At 41.1% G+C, this 25,758-nt stretch overlaps 1 protein-coding gene across 3 annotated transcripts in view; it reads left to right on the top strand.

Moving 5' to 3' along the window:
* Positions 1-7,349: 7,349 nt before the first annotated feature.
* The window catches only part of ADAMTS20 (ADAM metallopeptidase with thrombospondin type 1 motif 20), a 174,249-nt gene continuing 155,840 nt past the window's right edge, over positions 7,350-25,758 (top strand). For all 3 annotated transcript variants that reach the window (XM_045463296.1, XM_045463295.1, XM_045463294.1), the window contains exons 1-2: positions 7,350-7,452; positions 7,968-8,329. In XM_045463296.1, the coding sequence (XP_045319252.1) occupies positions 7,362-7,452; positions 7,968-8,329 (453 nt within the window). In that variant the 5' untranslated portion in view covers positions 7,350-7,361. The remainder of the gene's footprint in view (positions 7,453-7,967; positions 8,330-25,758) is intronic.

The raw sequence follows: 25,758 nt of genomic DNA, 5'->3' as shown, positions 1-25,758 counted from the left end.
CAGTCTTAGTTCTAGGTTAAAATTATTCAAAGTTCTATATAATTCATTTTGCCATCATTTACCCATTCTTGGTTGACTGCATTTTGGTCACCAGAAAAATATTCTGAGTTCTTGTGTATTCAAAACTGTTTGTCTATAGTATGTACTTAAAAGACAGCTTGGCTGGATATAACCCTTGCCTCACATTTTCTTTCCTTGAGTATATCTATTAACAATTTCCTTCCACTATCTTCTGATGTTGAATGTTGCAGTGGAGAAATATGAATATAACCTACTTTCCAATACATAGATTCGGGTCTTTTATTTCAACAGAGGCACTCCTGAATTATAACTGTAAAATATGTTCTGTTTATTTTTCTGGTTCTTTTTTCTTCAGAGGCTACTCTAAATATGTGTATGTGGATCTCTAATGCATATCTTTTCTACTTATTTTTTTCTCCTAAATCCTCCCTCCCTTCTTCCTTCCTTCCTTCCTTCCTTCCTTCCTTCCTTCCTTCCTTCCTTCCTTCCTTCCCCCTCTATCCTTCCTTCCTTCCTTCCTTCCTTCCTTCCTTCCTTCCTTCCTTCCTTCTTTTCTCTCTTTACTTTCTTCATTTCCATTTCAGTGTGGTCAGTTTTCCCATTTTTTCCCCCATATTCCCTTCCCCATCACAAACACATTTTCTATTTTCTTTCATGCTTTTCTATTTTCTTTTCAGTTTGGTTAAGATACTTTTCCTCCTCTACTTCTTTTCTGAATTCTGCTAACTCACATTTTATTTCTTCCTGTTGTCTTTCTGTATATTCCCTGAGTCCTAAACCACTGATTTAGATCTGACTTCAAAAGTAATCTCTTCATTGTTTTTATAGTCTGTAACAAAATATTTGGTCATACTTTTTATATGCTCCACAGCAAGATTCTTCTGGTGTGTTTTCTTCATCTGTAGATAAATTCTGATGCTCTTTCCCAATTTCTTTCTTAGAGTGTACTGAATTTCTTGTGCGCAATCCTTTTTAAAAGAAAAAAAAAAAAACACCTTCATCCTTGAATTAACTTTCTTTTCTTGGACCAGGATTTGTTGGGCTGAGAGGTATGGAGTAGCCTACTAGGTGCTTTCTTCTCTGCTATCACAGAGACAGACTGCTTCCTATAACTCTGGCTCCTATTTGTTATTTTTTGCATAGCCCACTTCCTCTGTTTCTCTAGACAAGACATGGACCTGCTCATGCACCCAATCTTCGGTGTTTCACACAAGGACTACAGCTTTTACAAAACAGGGTGGCCACTCGTCTTCTTTTTTCCTATGTTATTGCTGTGTGTTTCCTGCTGAGATTTCTTGCTCATTTCTGAATATTTTCTTTACTTCCTTCACATGGCTGTCATCTTACTTGTTTATGGTAATTGGTATATGATCCAGGAGTTATCATTCTCTTCTTTTAAAAGAAATTTCCAGGAGGAGATCGTTAACCATCCTGATATATGCACCAGGTTTCACTTTTTAGGTTGATTTCCTCACTATACAATATGAAATGAGTTCTGTCTTAAAATTAGTGCACACACAGGTGAAAAAAGTCCAAGAAAGTTAGGAGAGAAGCACCCAACAGAATTAGAAGTACCACTGCCACTGGCTCTTACAGGGATGGGAGTAGTGCCTGTTCTCACTAACTGGACTAGAAAATCTCAGATATGAGCATTAGGTAAGGTACATACATTCTATGTAGAATGCTCTTGCTTTAGTAGTGGCAAACAAGTATGCTTAGACTGAGCATTGTTTCATTCTTGCTTAATAAATTTTAAAAGAAAGATATGGAAAGATCTATTTCCAGGAAACCTAACTGCATCTCAGAACAAAACTTAAGATTTGTAGGAACAGAAATATATCCAGTATCCACAAAAGTAAAATTCATCCAATCTAAAATTATCAGGCTTGGGGCATCTAGGTGGCTCAGTCAGTTAAGGGTCTGACTTCGGCTCAGGTCACGATCTCGTGGTTTGTGGGTTCAAGCCCCACGTTGGGCTCTGTGCTGACAGCTCAGAGCCTGAAGTCTGCTTCAGATTCTCTGTCTCCCTCTCTCTCTCTCTCTCTGTCCCTCCCCTGCTTGTACTGTCTCTCTCTCTCTCTCCAAAATGAAAATAAAAATAAAACATTAAAATAATCAGGCTTTAAAGAAGCAGGAAAGCATGACCAATACTGAGGAGGAAAATCAATTAATCAAAATTGGCCAAGCACTGACCCATATTTTAGAACACACATCAAAAGGTTGATTATAACTGTATTCTCTATGTTCAAAAAGTTAAGTTGAGGCATGCAGGATACAAAAAAAAAGGCCCAAACTAAAGTCTTAGAGGTAAAAATGACAGTGAATATGATTAATTACAAATTAGACATTGCAGAAGAAAATATTAGTGAATTTGAAGACAGCAATAAAAATTATCCATTTGAAACACAGAAGGGAAGAGGAGAATTTAGAACAGACAGAGCTTCAGAGAGCTGTGGGACAACTGTGTGCATTCTCATATATGCATAACTGCAGTCCTTGAAGGAACAGAGAGAGAGGGAACAAAAAATTATATTTGACAAAGTAACAACCACAGATTTTACAAATTTGATGAAAATAATAAACTCATAGTCTCCCAAAACTCAATGGACTCCAAGCATAAGAAACATGAAAGAAAATCACATCAAGGTACACTGTAAATAAATTGAATGAAACTAGCAATACAGAAGAAAATCTTAAAAGCATATACAACAAAAAGATACCTGATGTATGGAGGATAAGGACTTTTTTTTTTTTTTGTTATTAAAAAATGCAAGAAGACAATTGATCAACAGCTTTTGAGAAATAAAAGGGGTGGGGGGCAAATCCTCCCAACCTAGAATTCTATACCCGGGAAAAAACAGGCCTCAAAAATAAACTTGAGAGGCGCCTGGGTGGCTCAGTTGGTTAAGCATCTGAGTTCGGCCGAGGTCATGATCTCGGTTTGTGAGTTTGAGCCCCACGTCGCGCTCTGTGCTGACAGCTCGGAGCCTGGAGCCTGCTTCGGATTCTGTGTGTGTCTCTCTCTCTGCCCCTCCCCAGCTCAGGCTCACACTCTGTCTTTGTAAAAAACAAATAAACTTAAAAAAAAAAACTTAAAAAAAAAAAGAACTCATCACAAGTAGAGTGTGTGCTATCAGAAACGTTAAAGAAAGCCTTTCAGACAGAACAAAAATGATAGGAGATGAAATAGCTGTTTAAATAAAAATAGCATGAATGCAAAGTGGGAATTGCAACATATGCAAAAGTTGAATGTATGATGATAGCAACAGCACAAAGGTTGGGAGGGATGAAATTGAATTTGTGTACTATACTTGAAGCCAGTCAGAGATATATTAAAGATGTAGACTATAAATTCTAGGGTAACTGCCTAAGTAAGGAAAAAGTTATAGCTAACACAGATTGAATGGGATGATAGTTAATCCATTTAGTTAATCCAAAAGAAGGCAGAAAATAAAAAAGAGTAGGACAAATAGAAAACAAGATGATGGACTTGAATACAAATATATTAAGTATTATATTAAATTTAAATGGTGTAAATATCCTCATTAAAAGCAAATGGTAAGATTGGTAATTTGCCTGTTCTTCCAGGTTATATAAATGTTAATATTACTATTTGTTTATATAATGAATATTTACTTTTTTTTCTATTCCAAGAGGACACAACATTTGGTTCTGGGGATACTGCCTCAAAGAGCCTGTTGATAGTCCCCTCCCCACATAACCCTTACAATCTGAACAGAGTGTAATAGTTGCTTGGGTGGAAGAGATCGATTCTCTGCACACCTGGAAATAACAGTGCTTTAAGAAATAACACAATGACCATAGCTTGTACTGTTTTAACTAGAATGATGGATAATCTCCCACACCTGCTACAATATAATGTTTCTACTTACGATTGGCCATTTGTAATTAAGAATGGAGCGGCATCTGTGGGGTCTCCTGCCCAACCCACTTCTTCGCATTTATCATTTTCCAATTTTATCCCCCCGTTAGGCCAGTGGTTCTCAACTAGGGCCAGTTTTGCTCCCAGGGGACATTTGCCAATGTCCGGAAATATTTTTGGTTGTCACAACAGGGGTGGGGTACTACTGGCACCGAGTGAGTGGAGGCCAGGGATGCTGCTAAACATTCTATATCAAGTAGGGCAGCTCCCCTCCCCCTATAACAAAGACTCACCTGGCCCCCAAAGTCAATACTGCCTCAGTTGAGAAATACTGAACTTAATGACCATTTCATCCCAGTTTGCCCAGGACTCCCCAAGTTTTAGCACCAAAAGTCTTGCATCTCAGGAAACTCCCTAGTCTCAGTTACATTGTAAAGATTGATCACCCTACTTCCTACCTACTAATATTAGAAAAGCAGTCTCTATTCAAACAGTTGTTCCTTTCAGTACGAACATCAGTCTCATATTATATTGTAATAAAAATCGTAATCCACATGAACATGCATTGAGCACATTTTGTCTAATACAATTGGCTTATAGAGTTTTGGTAAATTGTTGAACTTTAAACAGCTGGTTATGGTGGAATTAGGACTATAAAAACAAAGTCTATCTTGAGTATAGTGAGCCTATTCTTGTTTGGAAGATTGAAAATATTTTCTCTACATTGTGCCAACCTCATAACATAGCTTATAGTTATAATGATGATTGTCAAAATTATGAATCAAATACAATTACATGTAATATAACTATGGCTTTCATTTTCTGAGTTGTTGCTGGTTACAACTGTACTACATCAGATTGGAGCTGGTATAAAGAGTACAATTTTCTTATAAAAAGTATGGAATTTGAAACCAAAGATATTTGAGTCTAACTTGATATGTGATCTGGGTAAGTTCTGAATTCCATGGGGAGAATACATAAATTAAATGAGGTAATTTTTCTAAAGTCCCTGTATAATGCTTATGTCAGAGCAATTCCCTAAGTGGTAGCTGTAATGATCAATATGAGGAAATTGATTGAAATGGCATAGATTAGTTTACTCATGGCATTTTCATTGGCAGAGACAGAGAAAGGAAGAGAGACAATGTGAATATCGTAACAGTTGAGCCTAATATAATGAGAAGGCATTGAAGCCAGAAAGGATTTAAGGAAACTCAGCTTAGTTACATAGATACTGAATGGAAATGTAACATTTATCTTCTATAAGATGTGGGAAATAATGCTCTTTACTGAATATGGTAAAGATTATCATAGCATAGAATAAACATCCCAAACAACTTCCCATTTCTTTAATAAAAGATAAAATAGGCCTATTCTTAAAATAACATTTCCAAAACATTAGAACAGGCCGAAAATTACATACTCCACTCAGAAAACTACTTTGAGTGGCAAAAATTCAGTGATGGAAATGAAATATTTATTTTGACTTCATTAGCAGATAGCCAATGAAACAGGTGCAGTTCTATTTTCTGTTATTGTATGAGGGAAGGCATGGCTCCTGATGTAAAGATACATTTAGAACTGCAATGTAATTAAAATGACTCTAAATTACAATGTACTGAAGGTAACCTCTAAATAGACAGGTGTGGGTAATAGGACAGGTGGGTTTGTTTTGTTTAGAGTAACAGTGCGCTTAACTTAAGGGGGAAAAATTAGATGTCTGTAACTCTGTGATGAATGAAATGGCATTTGGGAGGAAGAGGCACAAAAGAAAGGGGATTGATTGTGTAAGAATTACCATCACCCAGCGGGGTATTTTCCTTGGTAAAAGTAAAATTAAACTCTCCTTCCTCAAACAAGATTGGCTCACATTAGCGGTGAACAACAGATGGACCAAGTGTATGATATAAAAGTAAGGAGGCATGCCAGGAGAGGTCAATTCAAAGTCAACAGGATTTTTGTTGTTGAGAGCTCAGGGAAGAAGGGCGGCCAGGAATTAAACTGAAAGGGTATTCCTTTGTGTTTGGGAAGATGTACCCATGTATTCCTTCCCTTTTTCTCTCACATTCTTTCTCCCCCTTGCTTGGATTTGAAGACAATCTGACGACTTCCTCCTCTTTCGTTTTCATCCTGGTTACAGCAAGAAGCAATCAAGAATCTGCAGATCAAACAGGTGGATTTGAGAAATGAGGGAGTAGTTCTGAAATGACAATTCTTTCTGCTGCTGCTGAGGTTTATAGAATTTGAGACACGAGGCAACACACCTGGATCCACTGCTACAGTAATGGTTGAGGACAATGAGTAGGGATACATGGGGTCATTTGGGTATCATACAGGGAGGGCCAATTAATATTGTGAAACCACCAGCAGGAAGTCTCATAAAATGACAGGCAGCTACAATGGCAGGGGCAGATACAAGTTTTGTGGGGCTTGACGTTTCTATAATTTGAGGAGCTCTTTATACAAAATTAAGTACAAAAATGAATATTAAAAGGGGAAAAAAAGATAACTACGGGAACTGTGGAGACTGAGCAATTCATTTAGCATTTCCTTGGACAACTCCCAGAAATTCACACCCAGCAGTGCTTGCTGATTGCAACCTCGCCTTCCCCTTTGCACCTACAATGCTCTTAAATTCCCAGAGCACACAGGGGCCCTTGCCAATCAAGGCAGGTCATTAAGCTTCATTGGAAGAATCCCTTGCCTTCAGGAACTTCCCGCTGTAGCTTATTTTGTCTTGCTTGAGAAGCCTAAAATTACCCTGAAACCTAAATAACAGAAATTTTCCAACTGATGCTTTTCATTTCACTGTAAGAACTAAAACCCCTCACACACCTATCACCTTTCTGGACCTCGGCCGCACAGCTTGCATCGGTGTTGGGTGTTACAGGTACCGGGACGTTGTCCAGCTGGCCCTCGGGCTCCACACCACGTTGCTCTCCCGGCGCCGGAGCCCCCTGGGACCGCACTCCGGGCGCGGCTGGGAGTTGGGGGCGGGCTGCACGCGGGAGGGAGAGCACCGGCCGCGCCTCCTGCTGATTGGCCCGGCCCAGCCCGTGGAGGCGGGCTCTCCCCCGCGTTCGCCCGGCCCGGGGTGGCTATATTGGCACCGTTGCTGCTAGGTCGGCTCGCTTCCTCGCGTGGATCTGGACCCAGGGAGAAGGCGTCTGAGGGCAGTGCGGGCTCAGGGAGCGGAGCGAGGCTGCCGAGAGCGAGCCGGGAGCTGTGGGGCTGCAGTGCGATGAAGCAGCGGCTCAGGGAGCGGAGGCTGGCGGTGTGGCGAGACGGTCCGGCCCGGGGCCGGGACTGCTGCTCCGGAGGCTGCTGAAGGCGCCGCGGCGGCCGGCGCAGAGCACGGCGGGCGAGAGGGAGGAGAGGCTGCGGAGCGCGGGGAAGCCGGGCTGGGCGGCCGGCGGCTCGGGTTGGCCTCCCCGGTTGGGATCCCCCGGGTGGAACCATGCGGGTGGCCAAGTGGCTGACGGGGCTGCTCTACCAGCTCTCGCTGTTCATCACCAGATCTTGGGAAATTCACTTGCACCCCAGGCAAGGTAAGGTCACCGCCGGGCGCCTTCAGCAGCGGGGTGGGGGCGAGCGGGGGTGGGTGGCCCAGCCCCGTTGTGAGGATCGTGGTCCTGCAGGGGCTCGCGGGACTCCCGGATCAGCCAGCCCCAAGCATCCTGAGAGGTTGCGGCTGCCCCGGGTTTCGAGGAATTGTGCGCGCCGGGCACCGTGTCCCTCCCGGGTCTACGCGGTGGGGGCGCTTAGGGGCAGAGAGGCGCGTGCGCCCGCAGGGCACCAGTGGGCTGTTGGGAAGCAAAGAGGGATGGGAGAAGGAGTGGGTTGTGCAGGGCCGGGCGTGTCAGGGTCTTTGCTTGGGAAGGTTGGAGCGAGTCGGGGGTGTGGGAAAGCGGAGCACGTGTGTTCGTGTGTGCGCGCGCGCTCGCCAGCGTGTGTGCATTGGTCGTGCCCCTGGTGTATCTGGACCTGGGGCGTTTGGTTCAAGTCTGGGGTTGGGACGTTGGTAACGCGCGGGGGTTCAGGGGCCGTGTTTCTGTGGTTGTAGAAGCCCTGGTAAGGACGCTGGCCTCCTACGAAGTGGTGACCCCCGCGCGGGTCAATGAGTTTGGCGAAGTGTTCCCTCAGAGCCACCACTTCAGCCGGAGGAAGCGCAGCTCCGAGGCCCTGGAGCCCCCGCCATTCAGGACCCACTACCGAATCAGCGCCTACGGGCAGCTCTTCCAGCTGAACCTGAGCGCGGACGCGGCCTTCCTGGCCGCTGGCTACACCGAGGTGCACCTGGGAGCCCCCGCGCGCGGGGCCGAGGAGCGCAGCGTGGTGGCCCCAGATCTACGCCACTGCTTCTATCGAGGCCAGGTCAATGCTCGGGCGGATCACACGGCGGTCTTCAGCCTCTGTGGAGGCCTGGTAAGTGCCCTCTGGCGCCTTGGTATTTCTCTGGGGACCCAGGTAAGAGCTGTGTTCAGAGAGTCAGTCGTCATGGGGTTTTCCCCGAATCGATGGTGACCTGAGAGGTCAGAGTGGGTTAGCAGAGGGATTAACACCTAGATGAACCCTAGCTGAGGCTACCCCTTCCTGCCATGGGGGAGAGGCATTTGGAAGATCTGTAGTCTCTACCTGCTGGGCAAAACCTGACCCTTTCCGCAAAGGTGGGCGACTCCTGAAGTGTCAGATGTTGAGCTAGTGAGTCAGGGAGTGGACCTATGGGGCCTGTGCCACATGTGAAATGTCTCTTCCAACAGGGCAGGTGATACCACTCAGACACACGAACTCCGGACCACTTACTGAAGCTGACTCCCCTGAATTTATTTAAATCTCCTTGAATTTAGAAGGAAAAGAAAATATATGCAAAATGAAAAGAACTCGAAAAGTTGGCTTTTTTTTTTTTTTTTTTTTTGATAGTATGGGGGTGGCCATAGAGGCTGAATCTGCCGGCGTCTAAATTGCACCATATTTGACAGGGTATCTACAGAGACCTGGTGCCAGTAAATGAGAAATGATCAGTAGAGTGACGGGAGTAAGATTTTTGTGTAAAAGAAAAAACCTTATTGTGGAGGGAGGAAATAAAAATAATGGGTTCTTTGTGTTCTTTTCCCTTGAAGGCAGAGGTCCTAACCCCTCCACTCCCAACGATGAACTTCTTCAGCAGGACCTTTTCTGAGCATAACTTTAAATGTGTAAAACGTTAAATAGCTTCCTTTTTAAATACTAACAGTAGTCAAAAGTTACAAATACAATTTATGGTTTCATAATACATCATCAACCCAGCAATCTTATTGGGGCGGGGTCTATTCACTACTGTAGTGGCAAGAGGTATAAACTGGATAGCTACATAACTGATACAAAGGTATCCTTTTATTGGTAACAAAGTCACAATGTCTGTGGTTCTACCTATGATCAAAATGAATTATCAGGGGTTAGTGAAAATAGGTCTAACACTTTCCTGTCCAAGTTTTTGAAACTCTAGGTTTCAATAGTTTTGTTAAAATAAACCGACTTCATTAACTCTGATGAAAGACAAGTTCAAGAGGAAACAACTAGGAATTTAGTTACTGGCTTCTAGCATTCACATGTAATGCTTCCTCTCAGGTTAATTGACCTAAGATGTCTTCCTGGGTGTGAGTATTGGTCTTGACTAAGTAAATTTTGGAAGATATACTTGCTCTTTTTCATGTTACTTTGGCCTGTGTTTACATGGAACGTCTTGAACAATTTCCTTTTCTGCTGTATCTAAATAGAAAGCTTGAAACATCAGAATGGCAGAAACACACTAATATTTACACAGCCACCTATATATCAAAGGAAAGAAAAATATTCCTTCTTAGAACCTCTCAATGTGTAACTGGTCTGGAAAATTCTAGATTTACTACCACAATTTGTCATGGTTAATGTTTTCTTGATGTAGTATTTCATGGCGTGAAAAACATTCCAGATGGGAAACATTATTAGGAGTGATGTTTCTGTTCATGTTGATTCATAATGCTGGTGTAGTTCAAATTATTATTCAATTTCCCCTTTTTGAAATCAAACAGTTGGAAATGTTTTTAGGTCTTGACTAGAGTTATCCTTGCCTGTAACTATGCCAATTCGGATATAGTTGTCTAAGTTCTGACTTCTGTATATTTACTTTGCTTTTGAAAATGTATTGATATTCTCAGACTTTAACTTTTTAAAAACTGTATACCTATGTAAGTGTCTTAATTTTTATAAGGCTGCATTGAGGACATCAGTCTTGGTAGAGCAAGAACTTCGAGTACTGGAGCAAATATCAGCTAAGAATCTTTTAGTAATTGGATCATGACCAATTAAAAGTCCAAGTTACTAATGAGAGAAGTGACATTTGTCGGTTTTTGGTGTTTCCACTGGAGCCTATATTAGCCATATACGTGCGACCCGTCGATCTTTCTACCCCCAACTCCATCATTAACTTCCTTTAGGTTAATGGTGTCAAATAACTGAACTCCTGGTAGGTTCTATAGTCCGTTTGTCACTATAACCAGTTCTTCATAGTCTCAGATGAGTCTTTAGACTTGAATAAAATTGTGGTACCCATAACCTGGACCAGTTGAATTGTTTAAAGATCAACCTTGATACAATGCCTGTGAAATTAATACTAATCTTCTGGCCCTGTTCCTTCTTGCTTTCTGACTGGTCTTTGTATGTGACTGTGATCTAGCTTTGACTTGTCCATTAACCACTGAGGTTGAAATTTACTGAAGGATTGTTGTTAGAGCTAGTCTTAAGTTCTTTTTCTAGTTTGTTTTTGTTGCTTTAAGTTTGCTTTCAATTATAAATGGATGTTGTACTTTCCTCAGATATCTTGAAATGAGTATCTGATTTTCTCACTTTATTGCTAATGTGTATTGTGTTTACATTGCTAGACTCAAACATACATGGGCTGACAAAAATGGACCCCATACAGGGCCTTAAAGTGTTCATTCTGAGATCATTGTTTGGGAGGAAGGTGGAGAGATTGACTTCTAGTTCCTCTGTGCCTTAGTTGTTTTGCCTTTTGTACCATCAGTGTAATTCGAGATCTGAGAACTTGGGGCTGCCTCTGCTCAGTCAAGTCTAATGGACTCTCCTCCTGGGCTCTCACTGCTGCTGTGTATCCCTGTGAGCTGTGGCTTTAGCCCTTGTTCTGTGTCTGACTACTGCATCGTGCAGCCCTTATCACGTTGCATCTGCTGCTGTACCTTCCCTATGTAATGTGGTTTGGTGATGCTGTTGATCTTCCAGACTCCTCTAAGGGTCTGAAGTCCTCCATGGTATTTGAAATTCAAGGCAGACTTAGTTCTTCCCTTTGCTAAATTCTACATCCCTAACTGTGAAGGGCATGTGGAGGAGGGATCCCTTTTGGAGGGTCTGTTCCCTGAATCCCGCTTAACCTGCTGAAACTCTACTTTTGGCAGTCCCCTTAAACTAACATACTTTTGTCTCTAGGATCTTCATCCTCAGTGGAGAAGTTGGCACATGGACATCTTTCCATCTGTTTCTTTGGCCTCCAGTCACCCTCCTGGGTGAAGAAATCTGCGAAGTTCCCTTCCACATCTTGTTTAGTTGACTGGTTCTCCTTCCATCTTCTTACTTGAGGTAGCCTCTACCCTTTGTATGGTGACTATTGAGGAAGGAGATGAAAACCAAAGTGTTTCCAAAATCTCTCTCTATATGGAGCTGCTTACAAAAAATTGACACCTCAGCATGAATCCCATTTAGTGGACTGCTAGTGTTGGATTAACCCCAAACAGGTGAACTTTAATTCGTAGGTGGTTAATTTTTCCCCATTATTCAGAAGTCTTCATATTTATGTCTTTCACTAAATCACTGAGCCTGAGCTAGTACTTAGTGGCTTTTTTTTTTTTTTTATTTTGAGAGGGAGGGTACGAGCAGGGGAGGGGCAGAGACAGGTTCCCAAGCAGGCTCTGTGCTCCCCATGGAGCTCGACTGCAGGCTTGATCCCATGATCTTGGGAAAATGACCTGAGGCAAAATCAAGAGAAGCTCAACTGAGCGAGCCATCCAGGTGCTCTTTAGTTTTAACTGTTCTGGACCCAAGAATCAGGAGCACAGGGTCTGCCAGAAGTCGTTTTCATGTGTGTGTCACTTGTGCTTTTCTGTAACTTCTTTAGTCCATTGATGAACTGTCACAGAATGTACAGTTACCAGGCCTTAATACTCCTATTTTCAACTCTAAGCCTTGCTCTTATGGTCCTATTCTCTATCTTCTCATAATGTTAGCACCCTTGCCAAAGTAGAGATCAGTATTTACTAAGCTGAACTTTTGGTGTATACTGGTCAGGATGGCACATGTAAATTACATCCAGGCTTTTCCTAACAGCCCCTGGGACGACCAGTCCTCTATTACCCAGTGGGTTCCCTTCTTCCCAAGGCCCTCGGGGACTAACCTGACTGCCTAGACTGTTAGCTTCACTATTTCTTGGTGGGATTTGAAGCAATGCAGTCGTCTTGGTTGAAAGAAACTGTTTCCAGATGTCCTAAAACCAGACCCTGCATCTGGCTTCTACGGTGTTCTCCTACAGTAACTTGCAGTGGTGCTGTGTACTTATTTGAAGTTTCTCATAACTATTCTGTGGTGTGTCAAGCACTATATATATATGTAAAATTCATAAGGACCTCTCAGTTATTCAAATACTCCATCAAGTACTCTATCAGGGAGAATTTCTTATATCTCTTACATGAATATTGTTAGTTTTGGTCCTCCAAGAAGTGGGTGACAAGACAGGATTGTGTGACTAAGCATTTTGTGTAGGGGAAGTGCCTATGTTAGAGAAAATAAGGAACTCTGAAATGGAGGATGAGAATGTTGGGTAGAAGCATCCAAGGCTACTGGGGAATCTAAGCAAGGTTCAGTGAAGCTTGCCTCAAGCCAAATTGGGCTGAAAGAGGAGTCCCATGCCCCCTAAGGAGGGGTATACCCTCAGTGTCCTTGCCCCCTTCAGTTACTGAATGGGAGTGTCACTTGAGAGATGGCTGGGGGTGCAAACTAGGAAGGATTTCAAAAGCTAGTGGCTGGGATCCTTGGCCAGTTATGCTTCGCATGTTCAGGGCCATCCTGTACTGCTACCAGGCACACAAACCCAAAGTCTGATGCTGTTGAGAGGAGTGCAGGACGTGCACTGTGTGAACTTGGAGAAAGGAGTAAGAGCATGGAGACCTGTGCTGGAAAAGGCCTCTCCCCTGGACTTTAAGAGGGATAACTCCATGTGGATCTGGAAATTCAAGGGCAGCTCCCGGCCCTGTGCAACTGGAAAATAGGGTGGATTGGGAGATGAGGCTAAGGGAGACATCACATTAAAGCGTGGACTTGTGAAAGTATGAGGCTTGAGCTGTGGTGGTGGGGGGGTTTGATGTGTTGGGAGGGTCTTCTCCTTATGCAACGCTGTGCAGGGTACCAGGGATGGCAGTGAGTCACTGAAAGGACCACTCTTGCAGTCTATGGGAGGGGAAGAAAAGTCACTTAATGTGGTTGCAGCAATGAAGGGAAAGAGTAGCTGCCTGTGTGAGGTATGCTAATGTAGACTAGTGGTTCTCAACTGGGGTCAGGCTTGCTTTTAATTCTTATAAAACTGTCTAGTTAGCTAGCTTACAGTGTATACAGTGTAGTCTCGGCTTCGGGAGTAGATTCCCATGATTCATCACTTAGATACAGCACCCAGTGTTCATCCCTCCACTCTCCATTTGTTTTCTGTATTTAAGAGACTCTTATGGTTTGCTTCCCTCTGTAACATTTTTTTTTTCTTTTCCTTCATGGTCTTCTGTTATGTTTTCACTCCTGTGTGGAAGTTGAGAAACTTCTTTCTCTGACTTCTTTCACTTAGCATAATATTCTCCAGTTCCATCCACGTTGCTGGAAATGGCAAGATTTCATTTTCATTGACAAGTAGTATTTGTGTGTGTCCACATCTTCTTTATCCCTTCATCAGTTGATGGACTCTTGGGCGCTTTCCATAATTTTGCTATTGATAGCACTGTGAAAACATGAATCAGCACTCCTGTATCCTTTGGATAAATTCGAGCAGTGCTATTGCTGGGTTGTAGGGTAATTTTGTTTTTAATTTTTTGAGAACCTCCACACCATTTTCCAGAGTGGCTGCACCAGTTTGCATTCCCACCAACAGTGCAAGAGGGTTCCCGTTTCTCCATATCCTCGCCAACATCTGTTCTTTCCTGAGTTGTTAATTTTAGCTACTCTGAGCGGTGTGAGATGGTATCTCAATGTAGTTTTGATTTGTATTTCCCTGATGAGCATCTTTTCATGAGTCCATTAGCCATTTGGATGTCTTTGGAAAAATGTTTATTCCCATCTGCCCATTTCCAATAATCCAATAACTGCCCAATAATCCAAACAACTGGGTTATTTGTTCGGATGTAAAGTTTGGGGAGTTCTTTATAGATTTTGGATACTAACCCTTCATCTGATATGTCATTTGCAAATCTCTTCTCCCATTCCATTGGTTGCCTTTTAGTTTTCTCGATTGATTCCTTTGCTGTTCAGAAGCTTTATCTTAATGACGTAAGTAGGGGCATTTTTCTCTCATGTGATCTTTGGTGATGTTTGGAGACCATTTTTGCTGTTACGGTTGTGGGGGAGGGTGGTATAGGGAAAGCTATTAGCATTTTGTGGCCAGAGGACAGTGATATGGCAAAACTTCTCCCAATGCATAGAACAACCCCCTTCACGAACCATCAAAATGTTAGTGTTGAAGTTGAACAGCCTTATAAGGGGACACATTTGAATTTTGCACCCTAAAAGACCAAAATGATTTTGATGACTTAAATGACTGCATGATCCTGTAACCATTAACCAAGAAAGTTAATGACAGAATAGGAGGCAAGGAAGAGATAATTATTCTAGAAACAGGTGTTTGGTTCTAGAATAGGTTTATAATCGTTGAACTTGAATTTACTCTTGGTCTAGAATGTTCTTTCTCTTAAACTCCTCATCCTTCAGATCAGTTTTAAGCCTTTTCCCTGATTTTCTCTAGACCAAGCTGACCAGGCCTGCCTTTGTTCCACTACTGGATTCCTCCTTATGTATCATATATCGAATTGTAGCTGCTGACTCTTCTGTAGACTTTAAGTGCAGGGATGATGATTGTAGCACCCAATGGAGAACACAGAAATACTCAAGTGAAAGAGCTAAAGCAGCTTTTAACATGTGCAAAGTAATTACACTAGTTCATTACATCAGTCCTAAATGCAAGGAAATTTTTAGCAATTTGTTGAAGTACTTGAACATACTTTAAAAAGTTGTGCATAGGTTAAAAGATAACTAAGTTGTGTTTTTCATATGGGTTTATACTGCACTTTTGTTACAGGAGGCTTTATTTCTGTTTTGCTTGTACTTCCTGTTTTCCATAAAATATACTTAAGCTATCCAAAAAGGTATTTATTATATACTAACCACTGTTAGTTATTGGTGGTAATGTCAGTACAAGAGTGTTAAACTTCTTCAAATATTCATGAGCTACATAAATGCTGTATCCGCACAGTAATAGCATGAAGACCTACTGGCTCTGGGACTAAGGCAGTCAAAAGTGACACACTACCGTTGACATTGTGCTAATGCCTGACTTTGACGTAGATGAAAAGGGCTGGGAAATGAGGGGCAGTGATAGGACAAGGAGGAGGATAAGAATATATGCTAGTTGTCACCACCAATCTTGGCCACGGGCTGCCCTTCTTTTGGCCAAATATCCACTTGTCCTTTTCTTCCTGCACAGCAAGCCTACCTCTCTCATCTACAAGGAGACCACCTGTTGGGGGCACGGTCTTCATCCCCAACCCAATAAGCAGCATGACTGTGACCCTAATCTTAAACTTCCTACAGGAAAAAAAAATAAATCCTTCCTACAGGATTTATAGCCATTTTGGACAACTTCTGAGGAGGGATTGTGGAGCCTTGCTACCTTGGCAGGAGAGCTCTTTAATCACCTTCTTGGATTCCTCTTTCTGGACAGCCAAGTCACCAAGGCCCCTGGTGGTTCTGTTCTCTGGGTGGGTCTTGCCCGTCGCTTCATGGCCACATCTAAGATTCTGGGAGGATGCTGTCTGGGGGGTGGAGATGGGGGTTGGGGCAGGTTTTAGGAATGCTGAGGTAATTGAGGGGCTATGGTTTATGTTACAACTAAAGCAATCGGGGCTTCTTCAGTCCAGGCTCGTGGTTTCTCTGACAGTTTGGTACATTAAAAAAAAAAAAAAAACAAAAAAAACAAAACTTAGCTGACTTCAGACGGCAGATTGAGTTTTGGTAATTACTTCATGTTAATTATGACCGTTGCCAAAGGCATTCACGTTAAATCTGTGAATGCCAAGAATATCTCCTAAGGAAAAGCAAAATATTGGATTTTTCCCTTACTGATAAAAGTCCAGCTGTACTAAAGTAGAACAAACTATAATAAATTGTAAACGTTAGGGAAAACTATACCAGGAGACATAAATGAAAAAATGATATATTTTCCTAAATAATTGAAAACTACATATGTTATTTGTAAACTAGACTATAAGAAACATGCTATAAATATGACAGATGGTCTGGCAGGTATATGGCATGTGTCCTAGATGTTACATATATCTTCAAGTAGCATGGACTTAAAACATTTCCATAATCAGTCATGAAGATATTTCCATCATACATCTATAAAACAATTCTGAATGACTTCTTAAAGTTTCTAATTGTTATAATGCCTTTAGGTTTTATGTCTTCAGATATTCCAGTTAGAAGTTGAGAGAGGCTATCCTGAAAACTCCCTAGACCTCCCAAAATGTTGACTGTTCGCTACCCTTGTGAGTTCCTAGAATTTCACAAATCCTCAGTGCCCACAAGAAATACTACAGAATTTATTCCTTGTTGTTGTTGCTGGGACACCACTTGCACCAGGGTCATTTGGCTATATAAGGCTTGGGTGGGTGAGTCTGGAGTCCTCCTCTTGATCCTCAAGGGCAAGGATTGGTGAGTAAGGTCTCTTTTCAGAGGAAGTATTGGCAATGCATTTTCTCTTTATTGCCTCCTCCCACTTTTATACTGGAGATCTGGAGTTGCCTTGTGGAATGGGGAGTAATGAATGTTGCCAGAGGAAAAGGACTCCTCTTGAAAGTCTTAGAATTTTCTACTTTAGACAACTGGAGCCAACTAGATTTTCTTCATATTTGAAGTGTGTGTATGTATGATGCTATTTCCTAGGAGTGATCAGTGGTGTTATGAGGAAATGTAATGGAGAAAAACCTGCATCCAATGGAGTAGCTCAAAATAAAAATGAATCTGAGTTAATCTTCATGATCTTTTATTACATAATTATACTCTGCCTAGGGGAAAAAGGGTGGCTGTAATGTGTGCGCGCGTGTGCAGTTTGTTTTTTGAGAGAGTGGGCAGGGACAGAGGGAGGGGGACAGAGGATCCTAAGTGGTCTCTGTGCTGACAGCAGAGAGCCCCATGTGGGGTTGGAACACTTGAACCCTGAGACTATGAGCTGAATCGAGGTCGGACGCTTAATCGACTGAGCCCCAACATCTGTGCCCCAACATCTGTGTTTTTAGTGGAGAATTTTTTATCCTATTTCAAAATCCATCTCAAAATCACTGATGTTTTAACAATACTGCCTTTCTCAGGAAATTAGGTAGAATTATTTCTATTCTACAAGGTGTGGAATGGAGAGTCCAATATGAAGTGACTTAAGTTTCTGTAAGTGCAAACACAGATCATCTCCTCCGGCTCTCTTATAAATAGCATTAACCTGATTCTCCTCCAATTTATGAAAAACTACCACCACAAAGACCAAAATACTACCAGTGATCCACCCCTAAAATTAAAACTCAATTTTCTTAATCATTGAGAGCAATTGGTTCCTAAAATTCTTAGAGGCTCTAATTGCCCTACTCAATTGGAATTTATGTTTGAATGTTCTGTACTTGCTAATGCTAATGTGATAACTATAACTGACTTTGGAAAAGTGTCCAGTTTATATTCTACTGGTTTTTACTATTTAATGAAATCTGAGTACATTATTAGTTGTGGCTACAGTACATGTGTTTGCCATGTATCTGGAAAAAAGTATGTATAAATGGCACAATACGGAGGAACATTTTGGAAAAACAATTACATATATAAAAATACTCTACATAAAAATTTTGACCTATGAGAATAAATTGGAACCAGTTGTATGTATAATTGCTTAATGCCTCTCAATACAGCTTGGTAAAAAGATCGTTGCTCAAGTAACTGGGAAACCCTTGCCCAAGTGAAAACTAGTTTTGCTGCTTTTAATAGTCATAAAAAGAACGTGTTCGGAATTTGATTGGCATTTGTCATGAATCAAATTGCAATGCCCCTCTGCAGACAGGCAGGTTGCTAAAAATATGGCATGATCTAAATAGGATTCCATGAACCACCTGTTTTAAGTCTTCCAATTTCTTACCAGGTTCCTTTCCAAGTTTAAAAGCTTCCTTACAAGCCTTTAGGCAAAGCTCTAATATTTTTACTTGAACAGAAAGTCCCCTGCAGTGGGGTGGGTTATAGAAAACATGATGGGAGTAACATACTTAAGTTCCTCATTGATAAATACAGAGGAGTTACTGTGAGGACAAATGATTCTTTAAGTATTCCTAAAACATAAGGTTTTTGTTGGAGAAAAGCCTTTGAGTTATAAAAGCAATATTCTTACCAGGCTACAGTGTTCTGGTACAACTTAAAAGGAAGTTCTGATGGACTCTGGATAGAGCTATTTTCACTTTTCACGTGGGAATACAAGCTTGACCCCTGTGCAGTGTTATTGGAACATTATGCTAGAAAAACCCCATTGTCAGATTTTGATCCAAAAAAATTAAAAAATTTCCAAGGTAGAGCTTCAGTATAGCTTTCCCCAGTAGTTTGGCATTCAAAGTAGTTTTGTAGATGCATTTAGATATGTAATAAGCCACCTCATGTCTATTTGTATCTTTTACCAAGATGCTATCACATTTCCCTTTTTCAGCATGCTTTTTTAAAAAGACAGAAAGCAATTTTTCCATGGGCCCATTTATTCACGTTTCAAAAATAGTGTCTTTGTTCCTGATAAGCATAGTTGAAGTTTTTCTGGGAATGCGCAGGGAGCTGAAATTTTGGTATATATTGAAAATAAGTGATCTGTAGTTATCGCTGGAAAACAGGAATTAGTAGAATTAAATATGCTAGTGTATAGACCACTAGAATATCCAAGAAATAGATGAATTCTTAATATATGGCTACATTGTTTAGACTGGAACATTAATATACTAGAACTCGATTATCTTTTAAGCCTTTAAAAAAGTGTAATCCTAACCTATTATGTAACTGAGTGCCAAAACATTTTACCAGTTAGCATTGAAAGAAAACCAAAGCATGTAAATTTATGACAAGTCCCCTAACTACCATAACTTAATGTTAGAGGAAAAAATAAGGGGAGAAAACCAGGTACTTCACCATGTTTCTTACAAAAATGTTCATTTCTATGGATATGTATTGAGTATCTGCTACATCTTAAGCAACGTTTTAGATTTTTGGAACTGTAAGCATAGTAATGGCTTTATCTTTAAGGAGATGTTGATCTAGTAATAATTGTGTGTGAAGAGAAACTTATGACTATAATTGCTATAATCATTTAAATGGTTTAAGGGATTATTTAAAATTGTGATTTAAAGGTTATTTACAATGAGATTTAAAGCAATAGCTTCAGTTATTCTCTAAATAACATATTTATAACTAAGAACTGGAAATGAGAACTCATTCATCAAGACTGTGCTTATCCTATCCGTGATTCAGTAACTGATCTTTGACTTTGTTCTTCACAGGATTTGCTTAAGTGGAAAATTGCCAAGTTTTTAGATTGTTTAAAATGTTTATTTTGAGAGTGCAAATGTGTGCTCCTGAGCTAGTGGGGAGGGGCAGAGAGAGGGAGAGAGAATCCAAGCAGGCTCTGGGCTATCAGCATGGAGCTTGATCTCCTGAACTATGACCTTAGCGAAAATCAATAGTCTGATGCTTAACCAACTGAGCCACCCCGGTGTCCTTAAAAATTATGACATTTTAAATGCAGACCAATCCATTTTTTAAATTTTAATTTATATGTGAGACTGTGCATGAGCAGGAGAGGGACACACACACACACACACACACACACGCATGGAGTTGGAGTCTGAAGCAGGCTCCAGGCTCTGAGCTGTGAGCACAGAGCCCAACGTAGGACTTGAACTCATGATCCATGAGATCATGACCTGAGCCAAAGTCAGATGCTCAACTGACTGAGCTATGCAGGCGCCCCTAGACCAATATATTTTTGATATTGAGATGTGATAAGCACAAGTGCAGCCTGTCCAGCTGTCTAGTTTGCCCTTTGTTGGCACGGCTTCAGCCTCCCTGTTCTGTCACTTGGACCTGCCAAGCTTTTCCCCATTTCTGGGCCTTTGAGTCCCTGCTCCTTCTGGAGTGTCCTCCCAGGTTTTCCAAGGCTACCTTGTTTTAGCCTCAGCCTGAAGTGCATCCTTACCCCACTGATTGTCTCCCTGCCTTTGTTTTTTTTCTTTAACTTATTTCTAATTTACATCCAGGTTAGCATATAGTGCAATAATTTCAGGAGTAGATTCCAGGATCCATCCCCTATGTATAATACCCAGTGCTCATCCCAACTCATTAAGGCTCTTCCTTACTGCCCCTTGTCCATTTAGTCCATCCCCCTACCTACAGCCCCTCCAGCAACTCTCAGTTCTCTGTATCTGAGTCCCTTAAGTCCCCCTCCCTGTTTTTATATTTATGCTTCCCTTCACTATGTTCATCTGTTTTGTATCTTAAATTCCATATATGAGTGAAGTCATGATATTTGTCTTTCTCTAATTTCACTTAGCATAATACCCTCTAGTTACATCCATGTAGTTGCAAATGGCAAGAATTCATTCTTTTTGATCACTGAGTAATACTCCATTTTGTGTGTGTACATACACACGTACATACATACATACATATACCACATCTTTATCCATTCATCCATCAATGGACATTTGGGCTCTTTCCATACTTTGGCTATTGTTGATAGTGCTGCTATAAACATGGGGGTGCATGTGTCCCTTCGAAACAGCACACCTGTATCCCGTGGATAAATGCCTAGTAGTGCAATTGCTGGGTCATAGGGTAGTTCTATCTTTAACTTTTTTTTTTTTTAATTTTTTTTTTTTTAATTTTTTTTTTTTTCAATGTTTATTTATTTTTAGGACAGAGAGAGACAGAGCATGAACGGGGATGGGGCAGAGAGAGAGGGAGACACAGAATCGGAAACAGGCTCCAGGCTCTGAGCCATCAGCCCAGAGCCCGACGCGGGGCTCGAACTCACGGACCGCGAGATCGTGACCTGGCTGAAGTCGGACGCTTAACCGACTGCGCCACCCAGGCGCCCCTCTATCTTTAACTTTTTGAGGAACCTCCATACTGCTTTCCAGAGTTCCCAGCTTTATTTTCTTTGTTTTTCCTACCACCAGGCATAGCATTATTGTCTTTTCCATAGAAGTGTAAATTCTTGGAAGGTAGGGATTTGCATGTTCCCCTCCATCTCTGGCCCCTAGCATTGTGCCTGGCACATAGTAGAGGTATTCATTAAGTATTTGTCAACTAATTCGTAGGGTTTATCAAAACTGGTTTATCATATCTAGTACTGTGTAATGGGTTAAGGCATGAACTGTGAAGCCAAACCATCTGGGTTATGTCTTATTAGGTATAAGACTTGGATAAGTTAACCTTTTGTTCCTCATTTGTCCTTACTAGAAAGTGGGGATAATATAACTTGAGAGTTACTGTTAGGTTGAAATAAACCCTATAGGCATATATTGGAATTAGGTATTAATATTACAAATGCCTACTTCCAATTTAACCTCACCAAACTAGAGAAAGGGGTCTATAAAAGCTGACCATTTGAGGCCTGGTTTTCACTCTTTTTTTTTAATTTTTTTTTTTCAACGTTTATTTATTTTTGGGACAGAGAGAGACAGAGCATGAACGGGGGAGGGGCAGAGAGAGAGGGAGACACAGAATCGGAAACAGGCTCCAGGCTCTGAGCCATCAGCCCAGAGCCCGACGCAGGGCTCGAACTCACGGACCACGAGATCGTGACCTGGCTGAAGTCAGACGCTTAACCGACTGCGCCACCCAGGCGCCCCTGGTTTTCACTCTTAACTACCAATTGATATGAGCCCTCATCACACACCTTGCTGACTGCCTACCGCTGACTACCTACCACCAACTCCTCCCTTGCTGATGTAAAGATCTTAGCTGCACAAAGATCTGATCTTTCAGAGTTACTGCGTTGACTCTTGTCCCTCTTCCCACTTCTCTTCAAACCCTTTAATAATTCGCCCATGGAACCCTTCCCAGAATGTTTTAAAGCCCCTGCACAAAACTATATTGAAAGATAGTTATCAAGATATTAAAAAGCTATGTTAGTGTTTACTTCTGCATTAAATATCTAATAACCAAATATTGAGTATCAACCTATTGTGAGATCTCAAACCTCTTCGAACATGATGAAAAATTGGCTTGCCATCGGCAATATCACTGGGATTTGTTGCCTATGTTCCCACTTGAAGAAAATGCTAATTTTAGTTACATGTTCATGATCATAAGGATGTAATTTTTCTCATTTGTTTATGGTAAGGCTTTCCTGATTAAAACCTCCCTGCATGCAATAGTCTCCATGTTCTAGCTCCAGCCTGCATCCTAATTTCTGTTCTACCTCAGCTTAACAAGCTGAGGGAATCATAGTTTTAATGGTTGAACAAATACTCTGCGCTATGCCTACTCTGTCAGATACTGTATTAGACCATGGAGATTCAGAGCTCAGGTCTCTGCCTACATGAAGCCTCTTGTCTAGTGAGGGAGAATAATTATAAAGAATAAACGCACGAAGATAACATATAATGCTCTAAGGAGATCAAACAGTATCCTATAAAGAAGTAATATACCTTCACCTGTACTATTTCTTTTTTTTTTTTTTTTTTTTAATTTTTTTTTTCAACGTTTATTTATTTTTGGGACAGAGAGAGACAGAGCATGAACGGGGGAGGGGCAGAGAGAGAGGGAGACACAGAATCGGAAACAGGCTCCAGGCTCTGAGCCATCAGCCCAGAGCCCGACGCGGGGCTCGAACTCACGGACCGCGAGATCGTGACCTGGCTGAAGTCGGACGCCCAACCGACTGCGCCACCCAGGCGCCCCCTATTTCTAATCCTTAGTTTCTTTACTAGCACCCAGGCAAACAAATGTTCAGTGTTTCTCTTTATTACACAAATGGTTGTGAACTATACATCTTGGTGTAGTATTTTGCTTTAAATAATTGGAGGCCTTTTCATATCACTACATGCAACGTTTACTTTTTGCCTGTAACCACAAAATATCCCATTGTGTGGCTGTACCATAGTTTACGTACATGTCAGTGGTCTTGGAATTAGGTCCTGTATCTTGCTGTTAAGAACAATGCTATGGTTAATAACTTTGTTACTTCATATATTTGGAAATGTAGATCGGTAATAGAAATTCTCAGAAGGGGAATTGCTGCCTCAAAAAGCAAATGCATTTGTAATGGTGTTAGATATCACCAAACTGCTTTGTATTGTGATTGCACTAATCTACCTTCTAACAGTAATGTATGAAGGTATCTGTTTTTTCAGACACATTTGAAGTATGTTATAAAAACTTACATTTTTACCAATTTCCTAGTTGAAAATGGCTTCTTGCTATTTTCTTCCTGAGTGAAGTTTAACATTTTTAAAAATGTTAGTTTGAGAGAAAGTGAGTGCATGCACACAAATTGGAGAGGGACAGAGAATCCTAAGTAGGCTCTCCACCATCAGCACAGAGCCCCAGTATGGGGGGGTTAAACCCATGAACCATGAGATCAGATCATGACCTGAGCTGAAGTCAAGAGCCTGACAATTAACTGACTGAGCCACCTGGGTGGTACCCCTAATATTTTCTTTTTTATAGGTTTTTAGTCAGGATTAAAATGACTTGTCCTATTCCAAAGTGATAAAGGCATTCTCTTGTTACTTTCTAGTGCTGTTACGGTTTTTTTTTTCAAAAGTTTACATCACTGATCTTTTGAATTCTATGTAGGAAGTATCCAAATTATTCTGGATATCTGCCCACATGTTGCAATACTCCTAAATATTCTTACTGGTTTGAGATGTTGTCTATGCACAAGTCTTGAATCCTGTAGGATTAATTAGCCTTCCTTAATTAGCCTTGGGCTTATCATGTGCTAGCATTGAAGAATTTAATGTGGCTGTATCCTATCTTAATATCTAAATAGTCCTAGTCCTACCTCCCTGTTCTTTAGAATTCTCTTGGTTGCTTTATTTTTCCATATGTACTTCAGACGTTTACATATTAAACATAGTTATTAAAATTAGGGTCTTGTTAAATTTATAGATTCATTTGGGGAATCTTATTACTCAGGGACATGGCACTTGGTTCCATTTAATTTGTAGTTCTCTAGTAGTGATTTAACATCTTACAAATTTGAGTTCCTGGGCATTTAATCTGTAAATGGGATAATTTCTTCATAATATCTTCTAATGGGTGTTTGTTCATATATGTGAAAACTTGTTAGACCTGTATTTTATCTCCCTGAAATCACTTATAGTAGCTTTTCAGTTATTAAAGGCACATGCTGGGGCGCCTGGGTGGCGCAGTCGGTTGAGCGTCCGACTTCAGCCAGGTCACGATCTCACGGTCCGTGAGTTCGAGCCCCGCGTCGGGCTCTGGGCTGATGGCTCAGAGCCTGGAGCCTGTTTCCGATTCTGTGCCTCCCTCTCTCTCTGCTCCTCCCCCGTTCATGCTCTGTCTCTCTCTGTCCCAAAAATAAATAAACGTTGAAAAAAAAAAATTAAAAAAAAAAAGGCACATGCTGATTGCATCTATGAATACTTTTAACTCTCCCTTTGCAATCTATTCTTAATCTTTTATGTAATCTATCTTACATGTGACATCGTCTCTGGGCTGGGATAGTTTATTTTAAGCACTTGTTTTATAGTCTACGGGTGTTTTTAAAATGAAGAATGTTAAATTTTTTTTAGAAGTCATGTGATCTCTTTTAAATTCACATAGGGGATTGTAACGAATTAAGATTCCCAGTACTGGGGGTACCTGAGTGGCTCAGTCAGTTAAAGGTCACACTCTTGATCTCAGGGTCTTGAGTTCAAGCTCCATGTTGGGCTTCATGCTGGTCATGGAGCCTACTGCAAAAAACAAGAAAATTCCTAGTATTACACCATCCTTACATTCTTCTAGGAAATTCCATTTTGTCATGTATTCGCAGGTTGCTGAATTAGGTTTGCTAGTAAAATTTAGGACTTTGATCTCGATCTATATGAGCTTGTCCTGTGTTTTTGTTTTGGTGCTGTCTTTATCAGGTTTTGCTCGAAGATCACACTCCCTTCTTAAAAAGAACTTATGTGTTTTATGTTTTGGAAGATTTCGAATAACACTGGAATTATCTGCTTTTTCAAGGTTTGGTGGAATTTCTCTGTAAAATCAAAGACATGAGTTTTTTGTGATGTAATTCACCTCTTTTTCTGTTGGGTAGAAAAAGGGTCTGTTTTGGAATCTTAACATTTCTGGAGTTGTTTTGGTAACCCCTATTTTACCAGTTAATCTCTATATCATAAATTCTCCCTCTGTTTTTTTTTTTTTTTTTTGCTTTTCTCAGGCATTGATGTCTTGTAATCATTATCTCCCAACTGTCATGCCATTGCTGTCACTGCAATTGAGGTTTTGTCTTCATGTTCTAGCCTCTTATAACTGCTAGTATTTTTCCCCCCACC

Source organism: Leopardus geoffroyi, chromosome B4 (assembly GCF_018350155.1).
Source record: "Leopardus geoffroyi isolate Oge1 chromosome B4, O.geoffroyi_Oge1_pat1.0, whole genome shotgun sequence".
NCBI classification, from domain to species: domain Eukaryota; kingdom Metazoa; phylum Chordata; class Mammalia; order Carnivora; family Felidae; genus Leopardus; species Leopardus geoffroyi.
This window is presented reverse-complemented; position numbering and strand designations above follow the sequence as displayed.